This window comes from Oncorhynchus keta, chromosome 26 (assembly GCF_023373465.1).
Source record: "Oncorhynchus keta strain PuntledgeMale-10-30-2019 chromosome 26, Oket_V2, whole genome shotgun sequence".
Classification (NCBI taxonomy): Eukaryota; Metazoa; Chordata; class Actinopteri; order Salmoniformes; family Salmonidae; genus Oncorhynchus; species Oncorhynchus keta.
In genome coordinates, this window is record NC_068446.1 from 18,873,188 (window position 1) to 18,900,248 (window position 27,061).

A 27,061-nucleotide genomic window follows, 5' to 3' on the forward strand; every position below is an offset into this window, starting at 1 on the left:
CGTAGTCAGGTAATTTTCAGGTCAATGCCTGGAAGTCAGTCAGAATTGGTGTCAAGGGAGTCTATAGTAGTTTTTACTACAAGTCACTGTGTCTTCCACTATTGTAGTGGTGATAGGTATGAAGTCTATTTCATAGCTATGTTATCCACGGAGGAGCTAACCTCACAACGGAAGTACTCTAAGTATTGGACCAGTCGTACGTGGTGTGATCGTGGTTAATGATTCTAATAATTTTCCTCCTGAATGGAGGATTCTATTTATTAAGGACATGTGTGTTCACCATTGGAAGAGTGCACTGGAGATTCCCTTCCACACGTTGCGCTCTGAGTGACTCCTATGTCGCTGTCGTTAAGGGTAATTTGATTGGTTAGGTCTCTAACCTTCTTACTGATTGTAGCTGGACTGACTGTCGCTGGTATTGGTACTGGTGCTCAAAGGGACCAGTTATCCTACCGATTTATTCTGAAATATTATACTGCCAGAACACATGATTGGAGCATTTTACTAGTTGTATTGTAGTTGAACCTACACATGGCAAGGAATGATTATTGTTGCCATTTGTTTTGAGGTGGACAAGTCCACTGGACTTCCTTTACGACCAGTATGGTACACCTCATTACTATCTTAGATGTGTTAATCCCCGTACAGGGGCCTGTCTGCTACTCACTGTTCTCATAGGGAAGTTTACAACTACATTTGATTTATGCACTGGCATCATGGGTCTGGGCTACTATTCCCGCCCTTTGTGTCTCCGGACCCCCCCCCACCAGCGGGTGGTGTTGGTGTCCGAGGCGCAAACGAAAAGGTCGAACCCTATGTACGAGTTGTCGGCAGCCGCGTTGTTATGAGAATGGCTGTAGCCTTTCAACGAAATCTCCTGGTGTTTGTGCTTCAACACCCTCAGTGGCAGTAGAGGCATGTCAATCACCACCGCGTCCGCGTGTGGCAACTTCTTCAGTACCTGCGAACTGAGACGAGGATATCGGTCTGTGATATCGCAAAGTGTTTCACCAGTGGGAGTCATCGGGTCAGTTGCTGGACTGACGCCATTAGTGTCATTGTAAGGGGTGACAGTCCCCAACAAAGTGGATGGTGTGTCATCAGAAGCAGAGTATACTCTGCGCATCAATGTTTTTCTTGCTGAGACGGCCGCAGTGCTTGCGGAAGTGTCCGAAGGGCAAGAGAAGTTCATCTCAACTACCATATTGCACGACTGCAAGGAGGAGGGGAGTTGCTTATTCACAGAGACAGCTGGCTCAAAATCATGAAAAGAATGGTCAATCGGGTTGGCTGATGGAATGTGTGGAGATATCGTAACATCTCCTCGGATCGTATTCTGCCCCAAGAGATCCAAGATCTTTATCTTTCCATCTTCATCACCCGAGTTCTCTCATCATTCATTTGGTCAGCGACTTCAATGAGTTCTGCTGATTTGTCATCCAACTTTGTCATTGTGTTCATTAACTGATGGTCTTTGGTCTGCAGCGTTTTGAGGAGAACCGTGTTACTTTGAGTAACGTTCAACAAAACTGCCTGCATGTTATCAAGTTGAGCGCTCCTGTTTGTAGATAACTCTTTAGATTGATCTAGTTTGGCGTGGACATCATCGTATTTAGTTTTGGCTAAATTGATTTGTTCCTGTAGCATATGATTTTGTTCCTGTAGAAGACGATTTTGTTGAAGAGCTTGTGCTTGTTCATCGTCACACGTTTTTGCAATTACATTTAATTGTTCAGTTTTCGAGCGCAGTTCCATAGCTAGCAGAATCTTTCCCTTTCCTGCATTTGTCATTGGTTTCCCGGTTCTCTTCCTTTGTCCCTTTATGTCTCCCATTACCTGCTCGTGCTTCAGCTGTGCACTGCGGTATTGGACAGATGCCACTCTTGGGTGGCAAGACATCAGGGCTAGACTGGAGAGAACCTTTACGAGGCCTGCGCCCGATGGTTGATTTTGGAAAGCGTTGTTGTCTGCTTTTCCACTAATGGCATAATTAGGGTTGAATTAGGGTTAGCTGCTGAGGTCAGAGATCAATCCATTTGCGTGTGGGGTTGCTATACCCAAAGAGGCCAACGTCATGACACCCCATTGGTCCTTATTGCTTAATTATACACTGACTGATCAAATAAGACAGAAACGGTGACAAGACAGAATAACAGTATCAATCCAGTTTTTATTTCAGAAGAACAACCATCAAAAATACAAATACAAATACAATGATCAGTTGTCTACATAAGAAAATATACTATTATACACTAGCAGGTTGTGTATTGGGTGTGTGATGTTGCTTGAGGAGGAATCACTTGTCAAGATGATGACATCAGTCATGAGGTCAAATAGATGTCCCCTCTGGGCAGCTTGGATCAGGAAGTAGAGGTGAGGAGATGGATGCATCCACGGGGTGATGGGTCAGAGGTCACATCATATTAACCACTGCTCCTGAGATGGTGGTGACCTTTAACCTTAATCTCTCTGGTTTAATCCCTGTCCATATCCTCTCTACCTGGACTGGACTATTTGTCACTACTGAGCCACTGACGATTCAAGAGGATTCAGGACTGTTGACTGATAGTCTATTCTGTTCCGTGATTCAGTGGCTGTCGTGTGTTCACTGCATCATATATTCATGACACATCCTGTAATTGGTGATGAGTCACTGAGAGTCTAATAATAGTTCCTTCCATCACAGGGTACATTATACAACGTGTTGCAGTATCCCATTTTAACCTCTTTTTAGGTTTTTCTTGGTAGGTTGCTGTTGTTGTTGTTGATGCGTGACCTCTCCCAGCTGGGTCTATAGTGTGTGTCTCTGACAGGCTGTTCTTGTCTCCCTGTGTGTTTTTGAAGGTGTAAAGGGGCGTCTCACTATGGCCTGTCTGCCGACAGGAAGCGACGTTCCCAGGAGGGGGACTGCACTGACAGCACGTCAGAACTCACTGTGGCCACCCTGCCCGGCGATGGCCCCACCTCCTCCGCGGTCGCTCTCCTATCAGACGAGCCCGGCCTCGTCAACCCTGCCTTCGACCCCAGCATGGAGGACAACAGCCAATCAGGAAGCACCACAAGCCTGGCAGCCCGCAGCAGTTCCAAGAAGAGTGAGTGTGTGTGTGTGCGTACGGTTATGGGTAGTGCTGCACCTAGTAACCTTTCTCTGATCTATAAAGCTGTGTGTGTGTGTGTGTGTGTGTGTGTGTGTGTGTGTGTGTGTGTGTGTGTGTGTGTGTGTGTGTGTGTGTGTGTGTGTGTGTGTGTGTGTGTGTGTGTGTGTGTGTGTGTGTGTGTGTGTGCGTGTGTGTGTGTGTGTGCGCGCATCACACTGTTTGTCACTGTGACTGATTGAAAATCAATAGAAAGCAGGGAGCCAGTGGAGGCTTTCTAGTCACAGTTTCATAGTCCCTCACTTACATAGATACCACCAGTAAACACTATTCCAACATGTATTTTCCCCCCTCATACCCACACACCAGATATAGACTACCGTTCAAAAGTTTGGGGTCACTTAGAAATGTCCTTGTTTAAAAAAAAAAAAAGCACATTTTTTTGCCCATTAAAATAAAAAAATGTAAAAAGTGACCCTAAACTTTTGAGCTGTAGTGTACATCCCATAACCCACGCAGACTTACATACAGTATCTGTACTACTTAATGATCTTTGATGGAAATCCTGTTCTTCAATTAGCTTTTATAGCATCGATTTTTCACCGATCTATAAAATCTCTGTCCTGGGCTGGAGGGTTAGAGAAAGAGAGCGAGAGAGAGAGGGAGGCAGGGAGGGAAAATGTAAAGGGAGGGAGTGGAGGAATGAGGGTTAAATATAGCCCAGGTCCATTAATGCTGAATGACGTGTTAGCCCCTCACCCTCCACTCATCCCACCTGTGAACTCTGGAGCCACTCACGCGTGTCACACTCACTCACATCCCCCCCTCTCAACGTGAGCGCACCGCTCTTGGGGGGGGGCATCAAATGACGTTGCACCAGCACTTTGGCCAGGGCTGCGGAGCGGAGTACCCACCACCATGCAGAGCCACTGCTGCTGAACAAGCTGTCAGCTCCAGAAGCGCTGGGTGCGTTTAAAGAATAATGTGGCTGTCAGGAGGCCTCACATCTCCCCAGGCCCGCAGAGGGAGGGAGGGGCGCTGCAGAGGCCCACTGCTCCGCTCTCAGGGCAGCCAGGCTGGGGCTCTCACTCCACTGCAGCCTGCTCTGCTCTGGTAGAGCCAGGGACGCACACTCCCTGCCAGAATCTCAACTATAGAAGATTATAGTAGGGTCTCACTGCACCCAGTTTTAGCTGAGAGATTACATAAAAATGACTGCTGCAGTTTACAAAGCCCATCACCCCTGCAGAGTTTCTAGGCCCCCTCCCTCGAGTGTGAATTTCTATTATTTCTTGTAATAATGAGTGTTTTGGGGAATTGCTGAAGGGTATTGATTGGAATCCCTAAAACAAATGTGTTCAAGCTGTTGTTAGGGCTTTTGTAGAGGCAGAGAGAACGAGAGATCTCCGGCATCTGATTGGCTGTGGAGAAGTGGTCTCAGAGACTTGTCCAGACATGTTCAGTCAGAACAGGGCTGATCTATAAAGTGTGCCCCTGTCTCTCTCTCCCCTCAGTCCGAAACTATGACCGCACCTCGGTCAGGAGCCGCTCCTTCAGGCGGTTGAACCGTGCTTTCAGTGTCCTGCGGAGGACCAAGAGTGGCACTTCCGTGTCCAATGAGACCGCAGAGGAACAAGATAATGCCAGGAACGCCAGTGTGCCCCAGGAAGGTATGTGTTTGTTCGTTTGAGTGAGTGGTTGCGTGTTTTCTTTTGTGCACTATATGAAATGTGTATATGCTGTGTGTCTATGTCTATATTGTTTTGTCAGTGGCGATTGTGTTTAAATCAGTATGATGTCGGTGATCTCTATGCTGTGTCTGCAGTTTCTGTGATTCTCTGTAGAGGGTATAAGATGTGTGTGTGTGTGTATGTGTGCGTATGTGCGTGTGCGTGTGCGTGTGTGTGTGTGTGTGTGTGTGTGTGTGTGTGTGTGTGTGTGTGTGTGTGTGTGTGTGTGTGTGTGTGTGTGTGTGTGTGTGTGTGTGTGTGTGTGTGTGTGTGTGTGTGTGTGTGTGTGTGTGTGTGTGTGCGCGTCAGGGCTTGTGTGCATGTGTGTCCGTGTGTAGGTGCATGCCTGCGCTTGCATGGATTTTTGTGTCTGTGTTGACTTGACTGTTTGTGTGCGCCAGTGTCTATGTGTTTGCCAGTGTCTATGTGTTTGCGAGAGTGTGTGCCTGTGTTTGTTCGTGTGTGTGTGCGTGTGTGTGAGCAGTTCCTTTGGCTCTGTGCTGAGGGTGACACGGCTGGGTAACTGCTGCAGCATATGTTCCTTTAATAATTCAGCTGCACATTGTGTAAGAGTCCTCTGGTCCCCAGAACAGAGCAGAAGATAGTGATCAGATGGGAGAGTGGGAGCCTGGGGCTCTGTGGGCCAGGCTGGAGGAGAGAGAGTAGGAGCTTCAGGGGACAGGGACAGAGAGCTGCTGGACATAGTCTGGACTATACAGAGGATACAAAACATGAAGAACACGTACTCTTTCCATGACATAGACTGACCAGGTGATTCCAGGTGAAAGCTGTGATCCCTTATTGATGTCACTTATTGTTAAATCCACTTCAAGCGGTGTCGATGAATGGGAGGAGACAGCTGAGTAATGGATTTTGTGTGTGCCATTCACAGGGTGAATAGGCAAGACAAAAGATGTAAGTGCCTTTGAACAGGTTACGGAGGTAGCTTTGTGTCAAGAACTGCAACGCTGCTGGGTTTTTCACGCTCAACAGTTTCCCGTGTGTATCAAGAATGGTCCAACACCCAAAGGACATCCAGCCAACTTGACACAGCTGTGGGAAGCATTGGAGTCCACATGGGCTGTGGAATGCTTTCAACACCTTGTAGAGACCATGCCCTACATTATATAGTATGAGCCATGACTAAAATACAGTATATACATAATAAAGTGGGAAAAACAGTATGTAAACATTATTCAAGCGACCAGTGTTCAATGAATTATTCTGAGATGCTCTTCAATTTTGATTTTAATTTTAACACCCCACTTAAAACCCCTTCAAATCCCAATTCATAGATGTACATAGGGCAGTAATCTCTAAAGTGCAGGGCAGGGTATCGAGTGGAGGCCGGCTAGTGATGACTCTTTAACAGTCTGGTGGCCTGAAGATAGAAGCTGTTTATCAGTCTGTTGGTCCAAGCTTTGTTTGTTTATTTGGATCCCCATTAGATTTTGCAGAAGCAGCAGCTTCTCTTCCTGGGGTCCACAAAAAACACGGACAGTCACACAAATGGAAAATACAATGACATACAAACCAAAACTAAAACATTGTGTGTGTGTGTGTGTTAGTGTGTCAGTGTGTGTATATGTTTGTGTGTTTGTCCCCTCACAGTCCCCTCTGTTCCATTTCCTTTGATGCAGCTGCACTGTCTCCTCGTTCGACAGTTGAGGTCTAAAGTTTGCATACACCTGAGCCAAATACATTTAAACGCAGTTCTTCACAATTCCTGACATTTAATCCTAGTAAGAATTCCCTGTTTTAGGTCAGTTAGGATCCCCACTTTATTTCAAGAATGTGAAATGTCAGAATAATAGTAGAGAGAATGATTTATTTCAGATTTTATTTCTTTCATCACATTCCCAGTGGGTCAGAAGTTTACATGCACTCAATTAGTATTTGGTAGCATTGCTTTTAAATTGTTTAACTTGGGTCAAGCGTTTCGGGTAGCCTTCCACAAGCTTCCCACAGTAAGTTGGGAGAATTTTGGCCCATTACTCCTGACAGAGTTGGTGTAACTGAGTCATGTTTGTAGGCCTCCTTGCTCGCACACGCTTTTTCAGTTCTGCCAACAAATTGTATATAGGAATGAGGTCAGGGCTTTGTGATGGCCACTCCAATACCTTGACTTTGTTGTCCTTAAGCCATTTTGCCACAACTTTGGAAGTATGCTTGGGGTCATTGTCCATTTAGAAGACCCATGTGTGACCAAGCATTAACTTTCTGACTGATGTCTTGAGATGTTTCTTCAATATATCCACATCATTTTCCTTCTCATGATGCCATCTATTTTGTGAAGTGCACCAGTCCCCCTTTTACCTCCAAACATAACGATGGTCATTATGGCCAAACAGTTCTATTTTTGTTTCATCAGACCTCAGGACATTTCTCCAAAAAGTACGATCTTTGTCCCCATGTGCAGTTGCAAACCGTAGTCTGGCTTTATGGCGGTTTGGGTCAGTGGCATCTTCCTTGCTGAGCGGCCTTTCAGGTTATGTCGATATAGGACTCATTTTACTGTGGATAGATACTTTTGTTCCTGTTTCCTCAAGCATTTACACACGGTCCTTTGCTGTTGTTCTGGGATTGATTTGCACTTTTCACACCAAAGTACGTTCATCTCTAGGAGACAGTACGCGTCTCCTCCCTGAGCGGTAGGACGGCTGCGTTGTCCCATGGTGTTTATACTTCCGTACTATTGTTTGTAAAGATGAACGTGGTACATTCAGGCATTTGGAAATTGCTCCCAAGGATGAACCAGACTTCGACAGGAGTTGGCTGATTTCTTTTGATTTCCCCATGATGTCAAGCAAAGAGGCACTGAGTTTGAAGGTAGTCCTTGAAATACATCCACGGGTAGACCTCCAATTGACACAAATGATATCAATTAGCCTATCAGAAGCTTCTAAAGCCATTACATAATTTCTGGAATTTTCCAAGCTGTATAAAGGTACAGTCAACTTAGTGTATGCAAACTTCTAACCCACTGGAATTGTGATACTGTGAATTATAAGTGAAATAATCTGTCCGTAAACAATTGTTGGAAAAATTACTTGTGTAATGCACAAAGTAGATGTCCTAACCGATTTGCCAAAATTATAGTTTGTTAACAAGAAATTTATGGAGGTGTTGAAAAATTAGTTTTAATGACTCCAACCTAAGTGTATGTAAACTTGTATGTAGACTTCAACTGTAAATGGTAGCAGGGTGAACAGGCCGTGGTTCGGGTGGCTGAGGTCCTTGGTGATCTTCTTGGCCTTCCTGTGACACCGGGTGCTGTAAATGTCCTCAAGGTCTGTAAATGTCCCAGTGATGCATTGGGCTGACCGCACCCCTCTCTGGTTCTGTACAGCCCAACAGATTGCTCTTGATGGTGCATCTGTAGAAGTTTGTGAGGGTCTTAGGGGCCAAGGCGAATTCGCCAAGGCACTGGTGCACCATCTTCATTGCACTTTCACTGTGGAGGGACTATTTCAGGTCCTCTGGGATTTGCACACAGAGGAACCTGATGTTTTTACCCCTCTCCACTGTGGCCCGTCAATGTGGGTGGGGGCGTGTTCTCTCTGCTGTCTCCTGTAGTCCACGATTAGCTCCTTCGCGAGGGAGAGGTTATTTTCCTGGTGCCACTCCGCCAGGGTTCTCACCTCCGTCCTGTAGGATGTCTCATCGTAAATGACGTATTTTCTACTTTCATTCAAAAATTAAAATGAACCCGATTTCAACATCTGAAAAATACATATTTTTCAACGTTCAGAAAATAAGTATTTTCAACACCCGGAAAATGTATTTTAAACAACCGGACAATACGTATTTTAAACATAATATTGCATACTGGGAGTATTTTAATTTTTGGAGGGCAGCAATATTTTTGTCTTGCCTAGGGCGGCAGAATGGCCAGGATCAAATCAAAGTATTTTTGTCACGTGTGCTGAATACAACAGGTGTAGTAGACCTTACAGTGAAATGCTTACTTACAGGCTCTAACCAATAGTGCAAAAAAGGTATTAGGTGAACAATAGGTAAGTAAAGAAATAAAACAACAGTAAAAAGACAGGCTATATACAGTAGCGAAGCTATAAAAGTAGCGAGGCTACATACAGACACTGGTTAGTCAGACTGATTGAGGTACTATGTACATGTAGATATGGTGACTATGCATATACGATGAACAGAGAGTAGCAGTAGCGTAAAAAAGAGGGGTTGACGGGTGGTGGGACACAATGCAGACAGCCCGGTTAGCCAATGTGCGGGAGCACTGGTTAGTTGGTCCAATTGAGGTAGTATGTACATATGTACATGAATGTATAGTTAAAGTGACTATGCATATATGATAAACAGAGAGTAGCAGCAGCATAAAAAGAGGGGTTGGGGGGGTCACACAATGCAAATAGTCCAGGTAGCCGTTTGATTACCTGTTCAGAAGTCTTATGGCTTGGGGGTAAAAACTGTTGAGAAGCCTTTTTGTCTTAGACTTGGCACTCTGGTACCGCTTTCCATGCGGTAGTAGAGAGAGAACAGTCTATGACTGGGGTGGCTGGGGTCTTTGACAATTTTTAGGGCCTTCCTCTGACACCGCCTGGTGTAGAGGTCCTGAATGGCAGACAGCTTAGCCCCAGTGATATACTGCAATTGCCGTACCAGGCAGTGATGCAACCAGTCAGGATGCTCTCGATGTTGCAGCTGTAGAACCTTTTGAGGATCTCAGGACCCATGCCAAATCTTTCTAGTTTCCTGAGGGGGAATAGGCTTTGTCGTTGGAGTCGTGCCTGGCCATATAGTCATGGGTGAACAGGGAGTACAGGAGGGGGCTGAGCACGCACCCCTGGGGAGCTCCAGTGTTGAGGATCAGCGTGGCAGATATGTTGCTACCTACCCTCACCACCTGGGGGCGGCACGTCAGGAAGTCCAGGATCCAGTTGCAGAGGAAGGTGTTTAGTCCCAGGATCCTTAGCTTAGTGATGAGCTTTGAGGGTACTATGGTGTTGAACTCTGAGGTGTAGTCAGTGAATAGCATTCTCACATAAGTTTTCCTTTTTTCCAGGTGTGAAAGGGCAGTGTGGAGTGCAATAGAGATTGCATAATCTGTGGATTTGTTTGGGCGGTATGCAAATTGGAGTGGGTCTAGGGTTTCTGGGATAATGGTGTTGATGTGAGCCAAGAACAGCCTTTCAAAGCACTTCATGGCAACAGACGTGAGTTCTCCTGCTCTGTAGTCATTTCTGCAGGTTGCCTTTGTGTTCTTGGGCACAGGGACTATGGTGGACTGCTTGAAACATGTTGGTATTAGAGACTCAATCAGGAACATGTAGAAAATGTCAGTGAAGACACCTGCCAGTTGGTCAGCACATGCCTGGAGCACACGTCCTGGTAATCTGCAGCCTTGTGTATGTTGACCTGTTTAAAGGTCTTACTCACGTCGACTACGGAGAGCGTGATCACACAGTCGTCCGGAACAGCTGATGCTCTCGTGCATGCCTCAATGTTGCTTGCCTCGAAGGGAGCATTGAAGTGATTTAGCTCATCTGGAAGGCTCGTGTCACTGGGCAGCTCGCAGCTGTGCTTCCCTTTGTAGTCTGTAATAGTTTACAAGCCCTGCCATATAAGACAAGCATCAGAGCCGGTGTTGTATGATTCAATCTTAGCCCTGTATTGACGCTTTGCCTGTTTGATGGTTCATCGCAGGGCATAGCAGGATTTCTTGTAAGCTTCCGGGTTAGAATCCCGCACCATGAAAGCGGCAGCTCTACCCTTTAGCTCAGTGCGGATGTTGCCTGTAATCCATGGCTTCTGGTTGGGGTATGTACGTACAGTCACTGTGGGGACGGCGTCCTCGGTGCACTTATTGATAAAGCCAGTGACTGATGTGGTGTACTCCTCAATGCCATCGGATAGCAAAACAGTCCTGTAGTTTAGCATCTGCTTCATCTGACCACTTTTTTTATAGACCGAGTCACTGGTGCTTCCTGCTTTAATTTTTGCTTGTGAGCAGGAATCAGGAAGATAGAGTTGTGGTCAGATTTACCAAATGCAGGGCGAAGGAGAGCTTTGTGAGCGTCTCTGTGTGTGGAGTACAGGCGATCAAAAAAAATACCTCTGGTTGCACATTTAACATGTAGATAGAAATTTGGTAGAACTGATTTCAGTTTCCTTGCATTAAAGTCTCCGGCCACTAGGAGCGCCACCTCTGGGTGAGCGTTTTACTGTTTGCTTATTCCCTTATACAGCTGACTGAGTGCGGTCTTAGTGCCAGAATCTGTCTGTGGTGGTAAATAAACAGGCACGAAAAGTATAGCTGAAAAGCAGTGTGGCCACCAATTTATCACAATATACTCTAGTTCAGGCGAGCAAAATCTAGAGACTTCCTTAGATTTCGTGCACCAGCTGTTGTTTACAAATATGCACAGACCGACCCTGTCTTACTGGAGTGTGCTGTTCTATCTTGCCGGTGCAGCGTATATATCCTAGCTGAATATCCATGTCGTCATTCAGCCTCTATTCCATGAAACATAGACTATAGACTACAGTTTTTGATGTCCCATTGGAAGGATATTTGTGATCGTACCTCGTCTAATTTATTGTCCAATGATTGCACATTGGAAAGTAGTATTGACGATAACGGCAGCTTTCCCACTTGCCTTCTCTGGGTCCTGACGAGGTATCCGACTCTTTGTCCTCTGTACCTGCGTCGCTTCCTCTTGCAAATAATGGGGATGTTGGCCCTGTGGGGTGTTTGGAGAACGTCCTCAGCGTCCTCCTTGTTGTAGAAAAAAATATTTGTCTAATCCGAGGTGAGTGATTGCTGTCCTTTATATCCAGAAGCTCTTTTTTGCCATAAGATACGGTTGCAGAAACATTACGTACAAAATAAGTTACAAAAACGGGAAAAACACCACTTAATAGCACAATTGGTTGGGCGCCCGTAAAACTGCTGCCATTTCTTCCCGGCGCCATTTTATTCCCCATTTTATTGATGCAGTGTTTATTGCAGAGGCATTTAGAATCCATTTCAGATGGATGCAGTATACAGGATGACCCTGGAGAATGAGAGGGATGGACAGAGGCATGAAGAGTGGAATGTAGAGGAGGAGGAGAAAGTGGAGGATGAACCATGATGTTCCTGATGGTGATTATGAGGAGGACCATTGGGCTGTGAGTCAGAGAGAGAGAGAGAGAGAGAGAGAGAGAGAGAGAGAGAGAGAGAGAGAGAGAGAGAGAAGGATCAGAGACCATATTATTCTCTAAGGCCGTCGTTGAGGAGGCTGTGAGAATAGATTAAATATTCATAGAATCCCTCTGGAGAAAGAAGAAGGGGGAGAGAGAGAGAAAGAGAGAGAGAGAGAGAGAGAGAGGGAGGAGGGGGAGAGAGAGAGACAGGAGGGAGAGAGAGAGAGGCAAGGGAAAGAGAAAGAAGGAGAGAGAAAGAGGGGGAGGGAGAGAGAAAAGAGGGAGAGAGAGAGAGCGAGAGAGAGACAGGGGAGAGAGAGAGGGGAGGGAGAGAGAGAGAGAGAGAGACAGGGGAGAGAGAGAGGGGAGGGAGAGAGAGAGAAAGAGGGGGGAGAGAGAGCGAGGTTATATAACCAGCATAGGTCTGTGTGTTAATGTGCTCTACTCCCTGGAAGCAATCTGCGGTGATGAAGAGAAAATATTGACTTTGAAAGGGAGAAATTGCAGTGTGAGTAGAACTAGGGACTGGGGCTATGGAACAAGTGAGATAGGGGGAGAGAGTGGGCCAGAGAGAGAGAAAGATGGAGAGGTATGGAGAGATAGAACCACTGATAGGTACAGAGCGATATAGAGTGATATAGATAGTGTATATAGCACACATTGTCCGAGGTAGCTGTGAGCTGGTTAGCTCTTGGCCCAGACTGTTGGCAGTATTGAACGGATACATACCAGTCCCTGCCTCCCCTATCTAATTGTCCAGTCCAGTCAGGGTGTGTCTGCTGCTCAGAGCTGGGAAACAGAGAGGACAACATACAGGAACAACTCTTCTTGGGAGAGGCTGAAGTTAGACCATCCCTTTGGTGACAGTGGTATTACTTTCACTCTTACACCTGAAAGCTGACACTGCGTGTTTGTGTGTGGGTGCATATGTGTGGGTGCCATATGAGGTTGTGGTTGTGTATTTGTGAGATTTTTAGATCTAATTTATGTGCCTGTACAGTCACTGTGTGTCGGTGCAAACCCTGTGTAAAAGTTGTGTGATGTTCTATCCACCCAAGCAATAACCTTGTAGAAAATTAAATGTGATGTTTTTCCCAAGCATACTTGGTACAGATGTGACTAATGATACAAACATAAGAAAGGATGATCAGCCAAGTGGATTCTCCCTTTCGGCTTGTAAAGCTTGTTTTGGTAACCCGGGGGAGTTGAGACAGCTGCTTCAACACCAAACCTCTCTACACAGTCTCTCTGGCTTTCTCGCACCCTTCTCTTGTTTGCTCTCTCTCTATATATATATATATATATATATATTTATATACAGTGCCTTGCGAAAGTATTCGGCCCCCTTGAACTTTGCAAACTTTTGCCACATTTCAGGCTTCAAACATAAAGATATAAAACTGTATTTTTTTGTGAAGAATCATCAACAAGTGGGACACAATCATGAAGTGGAACGACATTTATTGGATATTTCAAACTTTTTAACAAATGAAAAACTGAAAAATTGGGCGTGCAAAATTATTCAGCCCCCTTAAGTTAATACTTTGTAGCGCCACCTTTTGCTGCGATTACAGCTGTAAGTCACTTGGGGTATGTCTCTATCAGTTTTGCACATCGAGAGACTGACATTTTTTCCCATTCCTCCTTGCAAAACAGCTCGAGCTCAGTGAAGTTGGATGGAGAGCATTTGTGAACAGCAGTTTTCAGTTCTTTCCACAGATTCTCGATTGGATTCAGGTCGGGACTTTGACTTGGCCATTCTAACACCTGGATATGTTTATTTTTGAACCATTCCATTGTAGATTTTGCTTCATGTTTTGGATCATTGTCTTGTTAGAAGACAAATCTCCGTCCCAGGCTCAGGTCTTTTGCAGACTCCATCAGGTTTTCTTCCAGAATGGTCCTGTATTTGGCTCCATCCATCTTCCCATCCATTTTAACCATCTTCCCTGTCCCTGCTGAGGAAAAGCAGGCCCAAACCATGATGCTGCCACCACCATGTTTGACAGTGGGGATGGTGTGTTCAGGGTGATGAGCTGTGTTGCTTTTACGCCAAACATAACGTTTTGCATTGTTGCCAAAAAAGTTCAATTTTGGTTTCATCTGACCAGAGCACCTTCTTCCACATGTTTGGTGTGTCTCCCAGGTGGCTTGTGGCAAACTTTAAACAACACTTTTTATGGATATCTTTAAGAAATGGCTTTCTTCTTGCCACTCTTCCATAAAGGCCAGATTTGTGCAATATACGACTGATTGTTGTCCTATGGACAGAGTCTCCCACCTCAGCTGTAGATCTCTGCAGTTCATCCAGAGTGATCATGGGCCTCTTGGCTGCATCTCAGATCAGTCTTCTCCTTCTATGAGCTGAAAGTTTAGAGGGACGGCCAGGTCTTGGTAGATTTGCAGTGGTCTGATACTCCTTCCATTTCAATATTATCGCTTGCACAGTGCTCCTTGGGATGTTTAAAGCTTGGGAAATCTTTTTGTATCCAAATCCGGCTTTAAACTTCTTCACAAAAGTATCTCGGACCTGCCTGGTGTGTTCCTTGTTCTTCAGGATGCTCTCTGCGCTTTTAACGGACCTCTGAGACTATCACAGTGCATGTGCATTTATACGGAGACTTGATTACACACAGGTGGATTATATTTATCATCATTAGTCATTTAGGTCAACATTGGATCATTCAGAGATCCTCACTGAACTTCTGGAGAGAGTTTGCTGCACTGAAAGTAAAGGGGCTGAATAATTTTGCACACCCAATTTTTCAGTTTTTGATTTGTTAAAAAAGTTTGAAATATCCAATAAATGTCGTTCCACTTCATGATTGTATACCACTTGTTGTTGATTCTTCACAAAAAAATACAGTTTTATATCTTTATGTTTGAAGCCTGAAATGTGGCAAAAGGTCGCAAAGTTCAAGGGGGCCGAATACTTTCGCAAGGCACTGTATATATATATATATATATTGAACGGACATATACCTGTCTCTCTCTCTGTTGGCCTTGCAATGCGTCTTTGAGAGATTTCCTTCTCATCATAGAAATCAGAGTATCACACTCTTTCTCTCTCTCTCTCTCTCTCTCTCTCTATATATATATATATATATATATATATATATTTACCTCCTTCACTCTCTCAGTGCTGGCTCTACCGCAGCTCCATCACTTGATCCCTGATGGTGAGGTTACCAGTATTAAGATCAACCGTGAGCCCTCGGAGCCCCTGGCCATCAGCATTGTGGGGGGCAACGAGACTCCCCTGGTGCGTATCCTCATCCAGGACATCTACAGGGAGGGGGTTATCGCCCGGGATGGACGCCTGCTGCCCGGGGACATTATCCTCAAGGTCAGTGTGTGTTTTTGTTTGGAGTACGGTGGAGTACTACTCGCCATGTATGTGACTGTATGTGACTGTCTGTATTGTGTTTTGTGTTCAAATTTGAATTACATCACAGCTATAGACCTAACATATTAATTCCAAAATGCTATATATCCATTTTCAGAAAGGTTGGCAAATGAGCTTTTATTGTTTAACGAAATTATGAAAGAGATTGGTGTGTTTTTTCAATATCTAATCATGGCATTGGGTTGTTCAATTACAGTCATGCATTTGTTTAAAATCTATCACTTGATTGTTTCAATGCTACATACTGTATCCGCCTAACTCTGAGAAATACGTAGGACAGCTAGGTTTTACATAGTCAAATGTAAGAAATAACTACATTCTTTATAAATAAGTAGTACAGCTAGGTTTTACATAGTCAAATGTAACAAATAACTACATTCTTTATAAATAAGTGTACAAATTATACATTTGTGACATCAATAGTATTATATATTTTTTAAGTATTCAATATAGTAATATGATGCCACCAGAGACCCTGGGTTCGTGCCCAGGCTCTGTCGTAACCGGCCGCGACCGGGAGGTTCGTGGGGCGACGCACAATTGACCTAGCGTCGTCCGGGTTAGGGAGGGCTTGGCCTGTAGGGATATCCTTGTCTCATCGCGCACCAGCGACCCCTGTGGCGGGCCGGGCGCAGTGCACGCTAACCAAGGTTGCCAGGTGCACAGTGTTTCCTCCGACACATTGGTGCGGCTGGCTTCCGGGTTGGATGCGCGCTGTGTTAAGAAGCAGTGCGGCTTGGTTGGGTTGTGTATCGGAGGACGCATGACTTTCAACTTTCAACCTTCGTCTCTCCCGAGCCCGTACGGGAGTTGTAGTGATGAGAAAGAGATAGTAGCTACTGAAAAAGAATTGGATACCACGAAATTGGGGGGGAATAGGGTAAAAATGAAAATTAAATAAATATATATATAGTAATATGAGATCTGTAGTGAGACAAACTCATATAAAATATACAGGACACAAATACTCCATTCCAGCTAAACAGCGCATTGCAAAACATTTCTAAAATCTATGAATAAAAAAATCTGAGAACAGCAATATTTTACATAGCCATGAACATACCCATAAGCAATCATTTCTGATAAAAAAAACACAAATGTGAACAATTTGTGGATATAACGTTTTTGGACATAAACTCTTCAATATAACCTGCAACATAATCTGAGATTTAACTCCACCTTGACATATCTCTCCCGCTCGTCTTCAGGTGAACGGCATAGACATCAGCAATGTTCCCCACTGCTACGCCCTGGCCACCCTCAAACAGCCCTGCCAGCTGCTGCGACTCACAGTGCTGAGAGAGCAGCGCCACCGCTACCGTTCACACCCCCACGATGCGGCCGGTGGCTACCTGCCTCACGGCCTCTCCCACGGCCATCCCCTGAGAGATGACAGCATCCATGTGGTCCTGGCTAAGAGCACCCCAGAGGAGCAGCTGGGCATCAAGCTGGTGAGACGACCAGAGGGACATGGCGTCTTCATCTTCCACCTGCTGGAGGGCGGCCTGGCGGCACACGACGGGCAGCTCAGCATCAACGACCGCGTCCTTGCCATCAACGGACACGACCTGCGCTACGGAGCGCCTGAACATGCCGCTTTGCTCATCCAGGTCAGTCTGCAGGGGTCAGGGAGCATTGGTTGGTTGTCGTTTACAATTCTTGGTAATGGTGTGTGTCTGGTAGTGTGCTTGGTATGCTCTGGGTTTCTGGTATAGTATCACTATTAGCGGAGTGTGGTTCTGGTAAATTGCACTCTGTTGGCTGGCTTTGACCCCGTCCATTGCGGTTAATTGTGGTTAATTGTGGTGTGTCTGTGTTCGACTGGGCGCTGCTCTGCTGCTTGGCTGAGGCACTGCTTCCTGGTGGATGCTGGGTAATTGCGGTGGTGTGTTTCTTGTTGACTGTGGGATGTAGTTGTGCTCTCTGGGTTCTTATCTGAGGAGACTGGCTGGCTCTTGAGGGTCTCTGAGGACTCAACATGGCTGCTCACATCAGGCTGTTTCTGTCAGATATTAAGAACTGGCGGGAAACCAATTAAATTAGTCCAATTAAGGCAATTACAAGCTGGACTGGGTAATTTAGGAGTCAGCTCTGCTCCACAGAGAACACAGGCACTCTCAAAAGAGCAACTCTGAGGGCTGAGCTGCTGCGTGTGTGTGCGCTTGAATGTGTAATATGCGCGCGTGTGTGTGTGCAAGTTCATATGAGTGAATGAGGGAGTGAATGAGGGAGTGAGTGAGTCATTGTGTGAGTGGGTGGACAACACAGAGTAATAAAGAGACTGAGTGAAAGAAGCTGGAGGAAAAGGCTGTAGAGAGGGGAGACACACAGACGAGTAAGAAAAATGAGGAGTTTAAAGTTGGAAAAGGGGTAGTGAGAGAAGGAGGGCTGCAGAAAGACTGCAGTGTTCTTAGAGACCGAAGAGAAAATGACCTGACTACTAATCTATGATCTATGGAGCAGCTTTGTCTCAGCAGGATGGGGTTCTAATGGGGGGATAAGAGTGTCACACACACACCAACCTGAACAAATGTACTCACATATACTGTAGACTACCCACTCCTGGGAGGTGTTAGAGTCATCGCCAGGCTGCTTCCTGAACAAAGTAAAGGGTGAAGTGTGTGTGTGTGTGTGTGTGTGTGTGTGTGTGTGTGTGTGTGTGTGTGTGTGTGTGTGTGTGTGTGTGTGTGTGTGTGTGTGTGTGTGTGTGTGTGTGTGTGTGTGTGTGTGTGTGAGTGTGTGAGTGTGTGAGTGTGTGAGTGTGTGAGTGTGTGAGTGAGTGAGTGAGTGAGTGAGTGAGTGAGTGAGATTTGTAACAGAGCATCTGTTTATTATGTGGATTAACCTATCGGGGGTAATAAAATGTTTGATATATTTTACTGCCTGGCCAAGCTCTCTGTGGGGGATTCTTTCCCTAGAGCTCTCTTCAGGGGGTGGTAGGAGAGGGTAGAGAATGTCAACAGGAAATAGCTCATACTCTACCCCCAACACAGCGTCTGGGAAGAGCAAGATGGGCCTGTTTGAACAGCTATGCACTCTTAGAGAAAAGGGTTCTGAAAGGGTTCTTCGGCTGTCACCATAGGAGCACCATTTTTGGTTCCGGTAAAAACATTTTTTGTTCCAGGTAGAACCAATTTGGGTTCCATGTAGAACCCTCTGTGGAAAGGGTTGTACATGGAACCCCAAAAAGGGTTCTTCAAATGGATCTCCTATGGGGACAGCCCAAGAACCCTTTTAGGCTCTAGACACAGTAGCCGTGTGTTTTCTGTGTCTGGGTCTAGTTACGTGGCAGTGAAAGTTGTTTTTAAGGACCTGTCTGGATCAACTTTACTGAAGCTGTGTTCAGTGAGTATTTATGAGAGCTTAACCATGACATTCTTCTTGAGTTTGCATTGCTCTGTGTGTCTGTCTGGGTCTGAGCTTGGTTGTCCATCTGGTTGTCTCCTGTAGGCAAGTGAGGAGCGGGTCCACTTCATTGTTTCTCGTCAGATCTGTCTGCCTAACCCTGACATCCTGCAGGAGGCTCCATGGGGCATGGAAGGCCCCCCACCATACTCTCCAGTGGACATGGAACACACGCTACTGGTGAGCAATGCATGACGTATGTACGAGCATATGCACACAAACACACACATACGTCAGACACTGCTTTGATTGAGGAGCTTTTCTTCAGGTTGGACACACACGTTTACATACTGTACATAGGGCATCTATTCATCTATTCATACACCGGGATTTCAATTTAAAGGCAATGTCCCCGCTTTAGCAGAGACTGCCGTTCACTGTGGACACTGCAGATGTCGGCTCAATCAGAAATGACCTTTACATCTCTATTACGCAATCTGTAACGCTTCAGCAACACAGATTGCATACAGCCCTTGTACACACACACACACGCACATTCCGCATTAACATCTGCTAACCATGTGTGTGTGACAAATAACATTTGATTTGATTTGACACACACACACACACACACAAAATACTTTGTTTTCCTGCCTCTTCTTCTCATGCTAAATATTTAATTTTATGTGAAAATGATCCTGAACCGTATTATTCCTCCATCAAAGAGGAGTGTGTCATCCTGAGTTGTGTCAGAGTGTCCCGCTCCTCTCAGAGAGCCATTACGCACGTCCGGAGCAGCCACCTCTCTCTCTCTCTCTCTCTCTCTCTCTCTCTCTCTCTCTCTCTCTCTCTCTCTCTCTCTCTCTCTACACAGTCTCTGGCTTTCTCGCTTCCTTCTCTTGTTTGCTTCCTCTCGCGCTCTCTCTCTCAGCTTATTATCCCTGAAGAAAACATTGCCACCAACCTACAGGATTCACACCCCCCTCCACTGACACGCTAAAACAGGATTTTCTCCAACTCCGTTATTGGAGCTGACAACTTCCCTTATTCGAATAATGATTAACTTCACAGCTCTCACACCTCACTTTCTAAGATTTTGAAGTTGTAATTCTCACAGACACACTGTTAAAAGTGGAGAATGTGTGACGGTGGAATCTTACCGTGTTCTTCAGATAAAGACCTTGGCATCAAAAGCTAGTAGAGAGAGAATGAGGCTGTAATAAAAAGAACCCTGCAGCGATAGCAGGTAGCAACAATAACAATGTATTATTGTTCGGAGATAAGCCAAGTCACCTCCAGCAGGACTATAGATCATATTTAGACTAAATTTCACCAGGCCTTTATATTGTGTTTTAATATTGAAACACAGTAATGAAGTTGGCTCCTGCTTGGATGTGTGTGTGTGTCTGTTGTAGTCGCTCTAGGGCCGTCAGCAATCCTAGTTTTACTGGAAGAAAAACAGGGCCGGACACCACTTTAAATTTGAACACAGGCGCATTCACAGAGATATACAATTACATCTACAGAAACAGACATATACGCACACACTCGCCCGCGCTCACACACACTATTACATCATACATGCCTTGCACATGCATACACCACCGTGTGCAGTGCTGGTTAGTGCTTGTGACAGCTGTGGTTAGAGTAGTGTCCTGGGGTAGTCATGGCATGTGACTTGAGGGTCAGAAATGTGTGCGTGCAGCACATTAGAGAAGCAGCACAGGCCACATCACATCAACCCCAATGTGTCCATGTTTTACTTGCACTACTCTACTCTCCCTGATTCACACACGTACACTCACATACACACTTTGTACAGTACAGATGTCGGATCTTCATTTTTTTCCCACTGTTTTATCACGGAAAAAATGTCCTGCGAATCGGGAAATTCTAATGAGCCTCGTGATTGACACCTTCGCTGAAAACCTCTCTTTCTTTCTATGCCGGAACAGTCAAGTCATTTGGACCAGTGCCAGCTATCAAAATCATCCAATCACACTCGCGTACACAAATGGCTAAAAGCACCAGACAGAATATGAATAAATGTCCTACATGTCCTGTTTATGCAACATTCAAATGTACAAAAATGTATCAACAACCCTAATTTTATGTATCTTAATAACATAAGATAGACAAGTGTCAAGTGGATCCAAAATGCAGCCATTCAGTAGACTGCTACACCTAAACTATATTCTACTGTAGCCTATCAAAACACCAGTTTACATTCATACAAAGTGTTAGGTAAATTGCCACAGTAGATTTTGTCAGGACCCGGTTACGAACTCAGGTCTCCGGTGTGAGAAACAGTCACTTAGTAAACTGAGCCACTAATAGTCGGCAGAACCCAGAAGATGAGGCAGACACAGCAGTACTAGAGACAGTGATTTAATAAACCACCACAAAACCACCACAAAGTGGTACGGGAGGGAAAAAAACAAACCTCAAAAGAACAATAAAAAATAAACAAGAACAAAACCAGAGTACCTCGAGTTCACAGCATGGCTGGGGCTGGGTGCTAACATACAAACACAGAGCAAAGAACTGAGGAAAACTAAGGGTTTAAACCGACAGAGTCTGACGAACTTCAAGGCTGAAGGCACTCCGACTTCTGCCTCCTGGTCCGGGAACAATGGAGGGGCATAGCCAAACTGACATGCTTTGTATGTTCTTGAAGGGAGCTCGAAAAGATGAGGATGTCATCCAAGTAAACAAACACGAATATGTTAAGCATATCCCTAAGCACATCATTTATGAGCGCTTGGAACACAGCCGGGGCGTTGGTCAGGCCGAAGGGCATCACCAAGTATTCGTAGTGACCAGTAGGCGTGTTGAAAGCGGTCTTCCACTCGTCACCGGGTCTGATCCGCACAAGACGGTATGCGTTCCGCAGTTCAAGCTTAGTGAAGACAACTGCTTCCTGGAGCAGCTCAAAGGCTGTGGCCATAAGGGGTAGCGGGTAGCGGTTATGGACTGTTATGGCATTGAGTCCCCGGTAGTCGATGCAAGGACGTAATCCACCATCTATTTTGGCCACAAAGAAAAATCCTGCTCCCGCCGGCGAGGTGGATGGACGCATGAGGCCTGCTGCCAGAGTGTCCTTGATGTAGGTATCCATAGCAGCTTGTTCGGGAGGAGATAGGGAAAATATCCAACCCCTGGGGGGGCAGGTGCCCGGAAACAGGTCGATGGGGCAATCGTAAGGTCTATGGGGTGTTAGCATGGTGGCCCTCTGTTTGCTAAATACCGGTTTGAGGTCATGGTAACACTCGGGAACTCGGGACAGGTCGATGGATTCTAGAGACTCGGGAGGAGAACTCGGGGAACTCGGGAAGATATACAAGTGGTTTGGCACGTAGGACCCCACTGCTTGATAGTGCCCACAGACCAGTCGATGTGAGGGTTATGGCTGTGAAGCCAGGGGTATCCAAGGACGAGAGGGAACTCGGAACAGGAGATCAGATGAAAGTTCATCACTTCCTGGTGTTGGGAAACTGAAAGTTGCAAGGGGGTAGTGACACGAGTGACAAGTCCAGATCCCAAAGGGCTTCCATCCAATGTAGTAACCCTCATGGGGTCACTTAGAGGTTCAGAGGGAACGCCATTCTCCTTCGCCCAGACACCATCCATGAAGTTACCTGCGGCTCCAGAGTCTACCAAGGCTTGAAGGGGAAGCTCGTGGTTGTCCCAGGAATACAATACAATCAAGGGAAACGAGGCACAGGTGCAAATAATAACTGGGAACAAGGGAAAACAAAAGGGTCAAAAAGCACAATGGGGGCATCTATTGACCAAAACCGGAACAACCCTGGCCAAATCCTGACAGATTTGCCGTGGTAAATGAGGAAATACTTGATTTCTATTGTATAGAATGCTTGTCAAATAGATAAATCTCTCTTAATCGGTTCAAAAAGTTGTTCCGATGATAAGACGAACCAGAGGCCGCACATATCTTGAAAGACTTTGCTTGCAAGCAGGACTAAGGTGGTAACACCAACGTCATCTTTTAGGGAGCGGTAATGAGGTGAGCAATAATGGTTGCAATTGAGTTCAGCTGTGCAGGTGAATTTAGCAGGTATTGATGGTTTAATGAGACATCAGCTGGCGACGTGCTAGTCGGAACTAGGAACGTGGCATATTTTCCAATACATTCTGTAGGCTAACCTGTGGACCATCAGCTGATTTACAGGCCTACTGTAAAACAATAGATTTTCCTCCAGTGTGGATGCCCGCCCACGTTGTATAGTTAGGCTATGTATACTGATCAAAAATATAAACGCAACAAAAAGTAAAGTGTAAAGTGTTGGTCCCATGTTTCATGAGCTAAACTAAAAGATCCCTGTAATTTTCCATACATCCGAAAAGCTTATTTCTCTCCAAATAATTGCACAAAATTATTTGTTTACATTCCTGTTAGTGAGCTTTTAGACGCCGGATTCAAAACGTCAAGTTTTTCAATTTAAATTATGATACAACATTTTTTCAAACAATATAATGTTATATATATATAGGGGATACACTCATCCTAGCTCTGCAGATGTCACTGCGAAGAGACAGAGTCATTAGATCACTCGTTTTGGTGCTACGTATATATGCTGTAGCTTGTTCTTGGTTGCAGATTCAGGAATGGCTGAAAAATTGCAACATTTACTTAGAGCTAACTCCGCAAATAGCACTGCTGGCTGATTGGAAAAGTCATAGTCAAACGATCAATACAGTCAATAATAATACTCTTAGGAAAAAATTGTATCTTTAATTTACAATATGAATTAACTATGAGAATAGATAGGTTCAGAACCTTTGTGAAACAGCACAGTGGAAAAATATATGGCAGCTAGAAATCAAAACTGGATGGTCCTCAAAGTTAGATGGGAGGGGACTACAAACAAACAAAAGATAACTAATGTATAATATACTGTGTCTGTAAAATGTATATAGTATGATATATGGCATTTGGACATGATGCAGACAATTACGTTGATAGAAGCCACGATCTATGCCGAACAAAAAATATAAACGCAAAATGTAAAGTGTTGGTCCCATGTTTCATGAGTTGAAATAAAAAATTCCAGAAATGTTCCATACGCACAAAAAGCTTATTTCTCTCAAATGTTGTGCACAAATGTGTTTACCTTACTGTTAGTGAGCATTTCTCCTCTGCCAAGATAATCCATCCCCCTGACAGGTGTGACATATCAAAGAAGCTGACTAAACGGCATGATCATTACACAGGTGCACCTTGCGCTGGGGACAATAAAAGGTCACTTTAAAATCTGCAATATTAAAGCTGATCTATACCCTTAAAACATTATTATAATAATACAGTAAAAAAAAAAACAGTGCTTTCAACTGCCCCTGGTTGTGTTTTTTAAATATGTATTGTTTTCCTTCTTCAGTGAAATGTGTCAAATTAAGATCCGACATCTGTACATACACTCTCTCACTTCCACAAACCACAACTACTCTAAATAATCCTGAACATCACACACTGTACTTAGTCTCTTACACACTAAACTTCAACGCTTAGAACACAAGAAAACCCATTCGGCAGAAACAAACGACACAATAAACACTATATGGTGAAGGAACATCTATTACAGTGTGACCATTCAACACATTTCTCACGTTGCACCACTCCCCCTCTACAGGACTCATGTGAGAAGCCGGCGCGTTATGAGAAGACGGTGACGTTGTCCAAGGAGCCCCATCACTCCCTGGGGATGACGGTGGCAGGGGGTATGTCCTCCCGCGGCTGGGATCTCCCGGTCTACGTCACTAATGTGGACCCCAACGGAGTAGTGGGACAGGAGGGAACCATCCGCAAAGGTACAGCCTGGTGACAAACCTTCTACTGTACAACGCACACAGTCTCACACTCAAACAGTCCCACACACACCCACAGAGTCCCCCACACACTCGCACAATGCACACTCATACACTCTCACTCAGTCATACGGTAGATTCAAATCCAATATTCCGGAAAGGGAGTTTTTTCTTCTTCTCCATTTTTCCTTGAATTGCTCCAATATTGGCGTGATAGTTTAGTTTCTCTGTTCCGTGCAGTCCCTGCTGGTCACCACGATTCCAGAGTTGGTACTGCAGACGGGCTTCATCTGTCATGAGTTGTGTGTGAGTGACTTGTCCCTTATGTAGAACAGACTGATTGAGATAAACAGTCAGACTCGTGCTTAATTACCAAGGTTATTTATCCAACAGGAAACACAGGGGTAGTGCTGCGGATCAGGGCTCACCAAATTGAGTCTAACACACATACACACACCTCAAATTTGATTAAGTAAGTTCCAGAGGAAATGACAGGTTGCACTTTATCAGCTCATTATACAAAATGAGTCAGCTCTGAAATAGACAAACAGACGCACTCCCAAAATGATTGGATACACTTGAGGCAGGCCTGTTATGGCTATGTACTGCAGTGTGTGAAAGTATAGTTGTGTTTCCGGGTGTGTGGGGTGTCAGAACATCTGAGGGAGATCTCTGTGCCGGGCCAGACATCAAAGGGCAGTGGAGGCATTTAAACCCAGAACCTCCTGCTGATCCTAGGGATCCGCCTCAGAAAACCACAGTACAGAGAGACCAGACCCCGCTCTGCCTGCCTGCCTGCGACTAGCTATGTTTCCATCCAATTGGTGACAGATTTTCATGCGAATATTCTAAAATCTGTATAAAGAAAATATGTGCATTTTCCTTGTCGCCGTTAGAAAGTGCGTGACGACGTTGCGTACACAACATGTACTTTTTCCACTTAAGTGTTCATGTACCGAATAAAAATCGATGTGTTTCCATCGCATTTAAAACTCTACAAAAACTGTTGCGTTAAATAGCAACTGTGCCTACTCCGGTCTTGGCGCGTGTGCTCTAGCAGATACAGTGTGGGTAGGCTAGTCTACATGAGGACATTGTTATTGATAAGAGCCAGAGTATTTTTACTTGTCAAGCGGCGGTCAAGCATTGATCATCATGACACCAGAAGAAGACCAAAGGTGTTTCTTGAAAAGCAGCATCAAAAATCATCACACAGTGCACTTTCACCATCATGTTTTTATTTAGCCAGGTTAGTCAATTTAAAACAAATTCTTATTTACAACGATGGACTGGCATGATGAATAAGGCCTCGTGTCGGGACGGGGGCTTATAAAAACAAACCCCCCCAAAAAACGATGTAAGACAAAACAGACAACACAGACAGAAAACACTGGCAACAGACAATGGATGAGTGTGTGTGAGTGCAGGCAAACTGAAGTCAAACTGCTGCCACTTGAATAGGGCACAGTGTCATCCGCATACAAATGTATATCAGCTGTCTCAGTATGTCTCCCAATGTTGGTGATATAGTTAATAAACAACAGGGGATCTAAAACGTATCCTTGCAGCACACCCGAGCACAACTCTACTGTGTCCGACTTACATCTGACTTAACACGCTGGGTTCGATTTGACAGGCAGTTCACAAACCACTCCAGAGCATGACCAGTAAACCCAACACACTTCTATCTCTGCACCAAGACGGTATGGTCCACAGTGTCAAACGCCTTTGACAAGTCTATGAATACAGAGACACAATGCAGCTTCCTATCCAGGGTACATTGAACATCATTCAAAACCTTCAAAGTTGTGAAGTTCATCATAACTTGTTTCATCTGTAGCCTGATAAACTGCATGGTTTCCCCTCGTTGCAGTGGGAGGAGCACACACTAGGTGACATGGCCATACTCATATTTTCGTAATTGTATACATAAATTGACAGTTGATAGTTGGATCGGGTGATTCTTGTGATTGGAAAAAACGTAAATGTTTTAATATGTCTAAGTAGATGTTGGAAAAATACCTCCATGCACCTTTATAGACCAAACAAGCTGCATAATTAGGAGCCGCAGAGTGTCTGTGTGTCCTACATTTGCAGCGGGCAGACAAGTTTGCTATCTGTCAGAATGCACGTCAGGCATTTCACATTTCTTTCCCTACCCTCGCCCCGCTTGTTAGATATTATGCACATTGATAGCAAACGTCCTTGCCATTTGATTTATCATAGTAGCAGGCTACCAGGAGGCAGCAGCAGTCTGAATGATCACACCGATGCAGAGAAGTGAAAGTGATCGGGTGAAATTATGATGTGGAGTGGACATAGAAATACAGCTTCACTCTATCCAATCAGAGCAGCGGATTCAACGGAGAGACCGCCCTTCTCTTTACAGACAGGAAAACTAGCCACTTGAGTTACTTAGAAAACGCAGCGCCTCACTTGACTGACTGACATGAGAAAGATGCTTAGGTGCTGGCACCCTTACTACAAAAAAATACTCTGAT

General features: G+C 45.0%; 1 protein-coding gene across 4 annotated transcripts in view; it reads left to right on the forward strand.

The window, feature by feature from the left end:
• lnx1 (ligand of numb-protein X 1) overlaps positions 1-27,061 on the forward strand; it is a 77,286-nt gene that overhangs the window by 39,764 nt on the left and 10,461 nt on the right. For all 4 annotated transcript variants that reach the window (XM_035737200.2, XM_035737199.2, XM_035737203.2 and 1 more), the window contains 6 exons: positions 2,845-3,092; positions 4,610-4,765; positions 15,127-15,332; positions 16,601-17,002; positions 18,843-18,977; positions 24,386-24,563. In XM_035737200.2, the coding sequence (XP_035593093.2) occupies positions 2,845-3,092; positions 4,610-4,765; positions 15,127-15,332; positions 16,601-17,002; positions 18,843-18,977; positions 24,386-24,563 (1,325 nt within the window). The remainder of the gene's footprint in view (positions 1-2,844; positions 3,093-4,609; positions 4,766-15,126; positions 15,333-16,600; positions 17,003-18,842; positions 18,978-24,385; positions 24,564-27,061) is intronic.